The 10,146-nt window shown below is 44.9% G+C and overlaps 1 protein-coding gene across 4 annotated transcripts in view; it reads right to left on the bottom strand.

Moving 5' to 3' along the window:
* ARFGAP3 (ADP ribosylation factor GTPase activating protein 3) overlaps window positions 1–10,146 on the bottom strand; it is a 55,767-nt gene that overhangs the window by 26,689 nt on the left and 18,932 nt on the right. For 3 of the 4 annotated variants that reach the window (XM_019544363.1, XM_019544364.1, XM_019544361.1), the window contains 4 exons: window positions 6,635–6,694; window positions 6,339–6,383; window positions 3,410–3,459; window positions 1,419–1,564 (listed from right to left, as the gene is read on the bottom strand). In XM_019544363.1, the coding sequence (XP_019399908.1) occupies window positions 1,419–1,564; window positions 3,410–3,459; window positions 6,339–6,383; window positions 6,635–6,694 (301 nt within the window). The remainder of the gene's footprint in view (window positions 1–1,418; window positions 1,565–3,409; window positions 3,460–6,338; window positions 6,384–6,634; window positions 6,695–10,146) is intronic. The other variant, XM_019544362.1, reaches the window with a different exon arrangement.

The raw sequence follows: 10,146 nt of genomic DNA, 5'->3' as shown, positions 1-10,146 counted from the left end.
ATCATCCCCGCCACCACTGCTCAGTGCAGATGGGCGAGTGCAGGGCATGAGGGGTTGGGGCTGTGCACTTGTTCCCACCTGTACTGTGGGGCTGGGGCAGGGGCACTGGGAGTGAGCAGGTGCACGGGAGCCAGCAGCAGCCAGGAGGGAGCGCGGGGCCTGTGTCAATGCCTCGGGGCCAAGCAGGGCAGCAGGAGCTCTATGGAGCCAGGTCAGCTCCCCACTCTCCCTGCTGGTACGGCCCAGCCTGGCGCCACAGATCCCTGCCAGCCCACACTCCTACTGCCCTGGTCTGAGCCCCTCTGGTGCCAGCCCCAGGACATTGGTGCAAGCCCCATTCTCCCACATGCCTCTCATTTCCACTCCCCAAACCCCTCTACTTCCCTGCCCGCCTGCCACTCTGCACTACATGGCTCCCATAACCATGTTCATACCCACACACATACATCCCCACAAACCCCCATATGCAATCACTTCTGCATAATACAGCACAAACACAGACAAATCAGGACAAAAATATATTTTTAATTAAATTAAAATATATTATGGGTGTTTCATTTTTAGTATGCATTTGTTTCCCCCCTCCTAAGATGGCAAACCCTTGTCCTCAAAGAAGTACTTTCAGGGACAAGGGGAGAGACTTCTGGTGGCAAAAGTCAGAGGTTAGGGGCAGGACTTCTGGTCCCAAGATGGTAACCAGGGGGCAGGGCACCTGTCAAGGGGCAGGGCTACCCATGCAGCCCTCAGCTTGCCAGAACTTGGTAAACTGCCCTCAGCCTGAAATAATTGCCCTCCCCTGGCTTAAAGCCATTGGGAACAGGTTTTGAAACAAAGTGTTAAACAGCTGTACCTCATAAGCAATGGACAATCACTGCAGGTAACAATCAACCTAGGGAACTGTGAAATGGGCTTTGAGGAGGATGTGCCTTTTACAATGGGAAAAGAAGGATTTAACTTTGCAACAGTATAAATGTATGCTAGCCAACTTTTAACTAATTTGGACTAACATTGCCACAAAACTAAAAATGAAAGAAAGATATATAGCCAACAAATCACAAGGAAACTACTGGAAAGAACCGAGTGACTCAAAGGAGCCAGATCTCCACAAAAAACTTGGGTATGATTGTCCATTACTTTAAAAGCCATGCATGAGGCTCAACAGAAAAATAATCTTTTAGAGGGATCTGAGAGAGGATGATGGGTATATCTCTCACAGTCCAGCACAGATCCAGGTAGGCAATAGTCAAACTATTCCTTGATCTTATAACCAAGTAACAACTTACATTTCATTCTATTCACCGTGTTAGTTCAAACTATTTGTATCAAACAGTTCTTGGTATTCAAAATACTGATACCTAAAACATAACAAGATATTTGGCTAACAAGACTGTATTACCTATACACAAATTCATACTTACAGTGGTTCTTCCTTCTCATTTCTCTTACTGATAGGCAGACCCTCCTGTTCTTTCAATTTATCTACAGCTTGCGCTTGCTTTTCAAACTCATTAAAACTCTGGCTGCTCATTTTCTGTGCTCCCAAACCAGCTTTTTTGGCACCGAGCTTTATTAAAAAGGGAAGAGAGAAACAGAGAGGCCTTAAGGATAACCATACTACAGTAAAAGCTGTTATCCGGAATCCCCTGGGAATGGGGGACGCCACTTAATCAAATATGCTGGTTAATCAAATATGCACCGTCTGGCGCACTCCCTGGTGTCAGTGTGCCAGGGGACAGAGAGGGGAGTCCCACACAGGCTACTTTGCCCCAGGCCACGGTCCGCAAGGAAGAAGTGAAGAAGAACTTGGCTCGAGGCAGCGAAACCAGAATTTATGCATATTACTGGCATGTGTCTACGCAAGCACACCTTTCACATGCATTAAAAATGGTGAAATCAGGCTTATTGTGCCAGAATTTGATACCTGCAGGTAATAATTAGGTAGCCCACATTAACTTTACTGCTGTGTCTACACATGCGTTAGTGCTGAGTCTGCCCAGCCACTAGTGGCACATGGCAGGGATGCAGGGACTTGGCACTAAAGTTAGTGCGCTAACTTTAGTGCCAAGTCTCTACATATGTAGATACCTGCCAAAAATTGCTTAATGTGCGTTAAATTTAGTTGCACTTTAAATGCATGCGTACACATGCCTACAGTGCATCAAACCTTGTCACATTCAGATAAATGATGTACTGGATGTCACAAAAAGCAAATAGGTGCAATTGGGTTGATTTGTTACTGCAATTGCACTGACTGCAATTTTCAGTTTCTCACCTGTTTAATTTCTTAGCATTCATTTTTGTATTAAAATGGATACAATCAATTTAAAATCCCCAAATAAAAGACTGTATTTTTAAATACAAAACCACTATCCTGAAGGTACATCCTAAACTCTGATCCTGCAATTCACTACATGCACCCCTCTATGTACAGACCTATTCCTGTCATTAAGAGCCCACCTGAATATAGTTATTTGTATGAACTGCCACTTAGGATGTTTCTAAACTTTAGTGCTGGAAGAAACAAGCAGAGGTTCCAGTCCCTGCTCTCAGGCCTGCTTTTCTGCTTTATCCAAAGAGTACTTAAGGTAAAGTACATGAAGCAGTCTTGGAAAACCAAAACCCCAGACACTTTGTAAGCTTAACCTCCAAAACTATAGCCCCAAGCTCCCCCTTAAGCTCACTCTTTATGGGCCAATTTATCTTGAATTCTTTGCCATGCAGCTTCAACAGGAGGGAGTGGAAGTGCTCCAATGCAGAGTAACTCTTTCTTCCAGATGACTGGCCTACATACTAAGTTTAGGAGCTCATAAGAAGCAGTTGTACAAGTCACCGTAGTCAGGTGTGCCCTCAATGACAGGAATCGGTCTGTACTATCACCCATGACCTGCTTGTTATGGCATTCTCTTGGGAAGTGGAAGATGTGGGTTTGAACACCATCAGGAAGAGAATGCATATTGAAAGAAGGGTGTTGAAACCAGGTCTCCAACTTTTTGGGTGAAACCTGTAACCTCTAGGCTGTTATATAGTGGGCATCACCATTCTTTTCTCTTCCTCTAGCCATATGTTAGAAAGAACTGAGCCCTGCTCCATCTTTAGAAGAATGAAGGTAGGTGCTTGCTGTCAAAAAGAAAACTCAGGGCTCAGGATTACAAATAAGCAAAGTCAGTACAATTGGACCAAATTATTTTGAATATATTTCAGTCATAATACTATTTATAAAAGTTTGATATTCTGTCATAAGTCACATCTCCCAACTGGTTTGAGAAAGACAATTATTACTGGTGCAAAACTACCAACCCACAACATACCAAATATTTTTTACTTGGATAAATACAGTTCTAAATTACCATCTAAATGCTTTCTAAATACTATAACACACACCCAGAATATGCATTAATGATGCACTTACCCCTTTTTTAACTTGATTTGGCTTCTTTTTTATAATGGAGGTGCCGCCCTCTGCAAAGATTAACATACATTACTTTAGCATATATTTTTATTAATTCCAAGACTTTCAGAAGTATATTTCCATAATTTAAATCTCAAGTTAAACTGAGACAAACTATAAGTATGTCACAATGTATTCTGCTGCCTTAGAAATATTTCTGTTTCCACATGAAGACATCTAGAACCCTGAAGTACTACTATTTTTTAATGTTCGAGACATCTTGTAAAGACTAAAACAGAAAAACAATTTAAGGCTCTGTTTTCAAATCTGAATGCCTACAAGTAAGCTCATAAACAAGAAGAACACCACATTTGTGAAACACAGGATTCAAAGTTCCACCTAGTCCAACACCCTCTCTCTAACTCTCACCATAATTACAGTTTATATTTAATATACTTAAAATACATTACCTAATATTTCAAAAGTAGTCTGAACCAACAAACAACAGACATCAATTGAAGTGGCTTTGTTCAGTGCCCGTGAATATCTAGCTGTTTTTCTTTGATTAACTAAACATAACTTTGAGATATATGTACTTAAGTTTTAAATTTGCAGGTCATTAGTGTGCTGAAATAAACTGAGGCACAGAAAGGAATGGGAACTATAAATCACTCTGTATAAATCCTATAACGTTTTTCAAATTGTAGATATTTTAGAAAAACCTTAACAGAACCAAAATGAAGAATTTGTACCATTTCAATAATGACTTATATAGTAAAAGACAGATTGTCTTGCACAACAGTAACTTTCAAATGTTTCCTGTTATAACAATGTACAGCTTCAGTACATATCTGCCTATATTGCAAAAGCAGTTCTAGCTCTGAATGTTAGATGCAGCCATATATAACAAAAAATTGTAAAAGAATGGTCTCACAATGCACAAGAAAACAATAAAAGTACTAGCTGTATGTCTGTGGCACTTGTTCACTTCAGGAAAGATGCATCATAAAGGAAACAATGCTTCCTTAATTAATGACCACAAAACTTCCAAATATGAAAAAAATGTCATGCGTCAAATTTCAGCATAATTTAGCTGCTGTACAATAACTTTCACTTAACCTTTTGAGGACATTACACATTTCCTATATAATTTTTCTTTCTATGTTTTATTGTCCACAGACATATCTACAGCTCCAAATTAAGTTTCTCGGATTTTTCATAAAAAATATTTTCACCTAGGTTTTTTTATATGTAAAAATCTGCAAGAGGTTTTACACATCTCATACATTAAGACATTCAGATGTACTTACTGGAGATGACTCATACTCTAGCCTAATTTCCACCTCAAACACAAACTGTAAAACATAGCTCAAATCATTCCCCACAATGGGGAACAACCATCATTCTGTTGAGCAACCCCGTTCATTCATGGAATGAATCACAGGGGCTGCTGCTGCAAACTTGAGCAATCCACAAAAGGCTAGTCCACCCATGCAGAATCTTGTGTTCCTCCACTTTCTCCTCTGCCTATGCAGCCTGGATGATGTAGGTGAAACAGTAGACTACTGAACTGCTACTTTCCTTTTGTATTTGGCAAAGTAAAGAGACGTGTGTGGACAGTCCTTTCTATGAGCAAGTCTAGAGGGAGTGATTTGAACTACATTACAACGGCAATAAATGTTTTCAAGGAGAAACTGTCAGTAATGATCTTTTGCATGATTACTTCTAATAATATTTCCATTATTACTGACATCATCTAGATCAGGGTTTCTCAACCTGTAGGCCACAACAATATATGAAAGGGTAACAAACAAACTGCACAAATGGATCAACGAAACTTTTTAAAATTTTAAAAATAGATAAAAACATGGGAAACTAGGTTTTCCCTTGCAGGCTAGTAGAGTTCCAGCCTGCAAAGGGCTGCCTTTGGCCCCTCATAACCTACCCCCCTGCATCCCACACACCGGGGGTCGAAGCCTGGGGGCAGGTCAGGAGTGAGGGGGTACTAGCAGGGCCTGGGGACTGTTTTCTACTTAAAATATTTACTGGGTCAGGTCTGGCCATTGATATTTACAAGTGGGCAGTGCTGTAGCAACAAAGTCTGGCACCCCGGGCAATGCCTGCAGCAGCAGCCTACACTTGTCCCATGCACAGATCTGGGGGCACATGCCCCACCATGCTTGCATGGGAGTGCATGCAATGGTGGGAGCTGCTCTGCCGCCGTCCCTATGCCTCCCCAAACAAGCTACTCATGGCTCTGTCCCGCACCCTGCCCTGGCTGGGCAGCGCCTGTTGGCACTTCTTTGCTTTGGCGCGTGGTGCAGTCACCCCCCTTCCCTCCCCACCCTGCTATAGCATTGCAAATGGGTCCTGGTACAAAAGTAGCAAATTCTTTGGGACAAGAATGTACCCTTCATGTCTGTGAAATTGTGCATCAAAGTCCTTTTCAGAAAAATAAAAAAGCTTTACTTTCAACATCAGAATGCCATTTTCACTCACAAGGAACAGACACTTCTATGTGAACACCATCAGTATTATAAACACATTGGCTTGAATAGTCATAAATACTAAGATATACTTTTAGGAATGCTTCTACCAGTGCTTGTCTTGACTTTTGGAAAGCTAAATGTGTATTCAGCTGAAAGTTACACTGTCGTTTTATTATACACTAAAGGACACATTTCTACAATGTGACTTAACTTATGGACTCCCAACATTGAAAATTTATGTTTATAGTCAAGTAAAAATATTTGATTTAGAGCTTTAAATGTTTTAATATTGAAAAGAGAAAAAGTTGTGTTAAAGACAGACAGAAACCTATTAGTGAAAAATGGTGTTTGCCTCAATAAACAGCAGGCCATGAAGTACAGTGCAGTGCTCTATTCCACTTGTATACTTATGTGTGGACCCTGAAGCAGCCCAACAGGAGATCTAAAACATTAATGGTCACCTTTGTTACGTGCGATGCCTGCAGCATTTAATGTCACCAAGTCAGCTAAAATAAGAGATAAAAAAAACCAAACAGCACTGAGTAAAAAAAAAAAAATCGCGTCTGAAACAGTATACATTGTGTAACAAACAGCTGCAGCAGAATGCTGCATTAATTAATTAATATAATATCAGCTAACTCATGAATACAAATTTATTGCAAGACTTGCACACTTTTTTCCCACACCACCATTTTCTTTAAAGACATATACTGGAGCACAATAAATGTGTCATCTACTTCTGTTACAGGTTCATTACCTAATGCAAATTTCGGTGACACACTGAGGCAATCAACGCTTGGGCCATGTTCTGCTGCACCTGAAAGTAAATAATGGGAACAACAAAAACACATTCACTGAGAAGTTTTGAACAGATTGTGAATTTAGAAAAAAAAATTTCAGGTAACTTCTTTTTTCCCTTCTCTCTCCCTGCGAACTTTTGATCACTGTGTAAAGCAACAACAATGTTTGAAGACTATGTTTTTTAAAATTTATAAGGTTATTGTAATAACATTATTAGCGACCAAGACAACGCTGGGAAAAAGGATGTTTTTAGTAGGGCTGTGCAGAGCAGGTAATACTCAATTCGACAGCATGTCGAATATTAAACTGGGTCCCACTTCGATTTGCCATCTGCTTTGAGTCGAAGTGGACCCACTTCGACTCAGGGTCGAAGCTCAGTCAAATCGAGCTGCTTCGATTTCCCCGTAGGCTATAATGGGGGAAGGTCAAAGCAGGCTATAACTTTGGCATTTCTTGTCTGATCTTGATGAAACTTGCAGGAATGGTAGCTCCTGAGGAGCCCACAAAGCCTGCCAACTTTCAACAAGATAGGTTCAGGGGGTTCAGAGAAACAGTACCCCAAAACCTCCTGTGACTTGTGTGGAAAGCCACAGGGAGCTCAAAACTGCAGGCTTGCTAGTCCCTGAGGAGCCCACAAAGCCTGCTAACTTTCATGGTGATAGGTGCAGGAGTTTGGGGCAAACTGCACCTTAGGCTGCTGTCAACAAAACTCATGATACAGATAACGAGGAGGGTGGCATTCGCTCCGTCTGCACCTGGAGCTTAGGGAACCCCAGCAGTGGGAGGTTCACCTTGAGGAACACCAGCTGCTCCACCAAACCAGGATCCAAGTAGTTGTGACACTCCACCACACCATCTGCAGCCATGCTGAACACCCTCTCGCCTGGCACACTGGTTGGTGGACAGGGCAGGTATTCCCGGGCAACCGTTGCCAGATCTGGCCACATCCAGCTGCGGGTTGCCCAGTAGACCAAGGGGTCGCCGTCCAGGGGCTCCACAGGCTCGGCAAAATAGGCAGACACCACGGTGTGAGGGCTGTCTGCCTGATCCTGGGGTCTGGTGAGTCTGGACCCCCTAATGTTTGCCATGGCCTTAGTCCATACTGGTAGTGCCTGTGATGGAGGGGAAGACTGGCTCACGGATGGCAGGCTGGATCCCCCTGTTCCACTTCCTCCCACCTCCGCCGTTCCAGCTCCGTCACTTTCTTAGTAAGTACCTCCCTCCAGTGACTCAGTGTCTCACTGCCACATATGGTGCCCTTCACCCTTGAGTCATAGATGACGGCCAGCATACGCACTGTGTTGGACCCGAAGGGTTCAAGCCTTTTCCTAAGGCCCTCCTTCAGCCACCTCACCAGTGCCTGCACATCTGGTGAAAGCGGCCTGCCCCAGCCAGGAACACTCGCCCCCAGGAAGCTCTCCATTTGGCTGCGGAGCTCCTTCACTATGGGGACCACCTGGCTGAGGAAGGCATCAGCAGCACTGAGGGTCTCAGTGGCCTCGAGGAAGGGCTTGAGGACCAGCAAGATCTGGGAGATGGCATCCCACTCAGCTTTGGTCAAGGGGCCGCTGATCCCAATCTCCCCTAGCAAGGCCAGCTCATGGATGGCCTTCTGTTGCCCCACCAGCCTCTCGAGAATCAGGTATGTGGAGTTCCACCGAGTCTCCACATCCTGGAAGATTCTGTGCTGCGGGACATTTAGCTCTGCTTGTTTCTCCCACAACATCTTGCCCCCCTTGATGCTCCAGTGGAAGTAGTCTGCCACCTTCCTGCATCTGGAAATGAGCCTGCTTGTGTTGCTAGTGCCATCACCGGCAGCCCTGTCCCCCTCCAAGGCATCCCACACAATCAGATGTAAATTGTGTGCCACACAGCGAATACCAGCAAAGTTGGCATCACAGACTGCCTTGACCATATTGGCTCCATTGCCGGTGACCATGAAGCCACGGGTGAGCTCAGCCTGCCCAATGCCCAGCCACCTCTGCACCATGCGGTTCATGGCCCCCCTTATCTCTGCTGCTATGTGGGACTCGTCCATCAACTTGGCATGAAGGAGAGCCCACCGACGGCCTGACTGGCCACACCAGTGCCCTGTGAAGGAGAGGTACGCATGATTTCCACCCCCGCTGCTCCAGATGTCCAAGGTGAAGTGCAGCTCCTCCCTCAAGTGCGCCCCGCATGCTTTGTATAGGGAGGGCACCACCGTCCTGCTGAAGGTGGTGTGTGCGGGCACCCGGCAGGATGGAGCCAGCAGTGCCAGGAGCTGCCTGAACCCTGGCCACTGAAAGGTGAAGGACTGGCCATCCAGAGCAAAGTTTGGGTGACCTTGCTCACATTTGCAACTGGTCCCTTTTGCCCCCAGTGTTCCAAGGTGCCCTGCCTCTGCTGTGGGGGAACGGGGGCTGTGGAGCGAGCGGGGGCCGTTCCTGTGGCAAAGGAGTGGTACCTGTGGAGATGATTTAGCATTCCCAAGGTGGTCATGCACTTGGTTCCCTTGCCCCGGCTGATTTTGGCTCGGCAGTGCACAAAGATAGCAAACGCGGGATCATCTGCCAGCTCATAATGATCCCAGACCGTGCTAGTACTAGGCCTTTCCTTCTGGCATGCCGGTGCATCTGTGGATGCTGCTGAACTCTCCCCCTCTTCAGCAGTCAGCGGCACAGCAAGAGAAAGAGCATACTCAGCTGAGCCACTTCACCTGTACAGAGGCACCTTCTGAAGTGCCTTCTGGGAAAGACCTCGTGGCTTGAAAGGAAAAAACCTGAGGGGTGTCAAGCACAAACTCAACTGATTCCCCTTCCTTCCCCAGAACTTCCCTTGCCAGGGCACCGAGATCCAGATCCAGCATCAGCTCTTCTTCTGGCACTGGAAGGCTCAGCATAGGCAGTGACACAGGGGTGGAGTGCGCTGCTGTGCTGGTTGCAGTTATGGTGGGAGAGGCTGTGGCTGCTGTGTCTGGACATGAGCGAGTCTCAGGCACAGGCAGTGGCTCTGGTGGCACTGCTGCTCCCCAATCTTTACTGCCTGTAGCAGCCTCATCCCTTGAAGCGGGAGGAAAGAGGCTGTGTCTGAGTTTGGTGGGGGGAGAAACTGCAGCTCTCCTGCTTGCAACCCCCCTTGCTCCCCTTCGTGCAGGCTGGCCAGTGTGGCTACCTGCCTTTCCAGCCCGCTTCATAATGTGTTCCTTCATACGTAAACTGGAACCTCTAAGTGTGCTGTGCGCCGCTGATTAGATTTCTGGATGTTATATAAATGTCTTTGTGTGTGTAGATAATATATTGAGAAGCACTGGTGTGGTGGAAAGAATGAATCATGTATTAAAAAAGATATATATTAGTAGCCTAGGATCTATTCTATATATAGGAATTTAGTTTTTATATATACAAAAACTAAATTCCTATATATAGAATAGATCCTAGGCTACTACTAACCCTATCCATTATAAGCGTAAACTAATATGAAAAGTAG

This window comes from Crocodylus porosus, unplaced genomic scaffold (assembly GCF_001723895.1).
Source record: "Crocodylus porosus isolate Cpor-Errol unplaced genomic scaffold, CroPor_comp1, whole genome shotgun sequence".
In the NCBI taxonomy this organism is placed as follows: Eukaryota; Metazoa; Chordata; order Crocodylia; family Crocodylidae; genus Crocodylus; species Crocodylus porosus.
The sequence above is the reverse complement of the archived record's forward strand: the minus strand, read 5'-3'. Positions and strand labels throughout refer to the sequence as shown.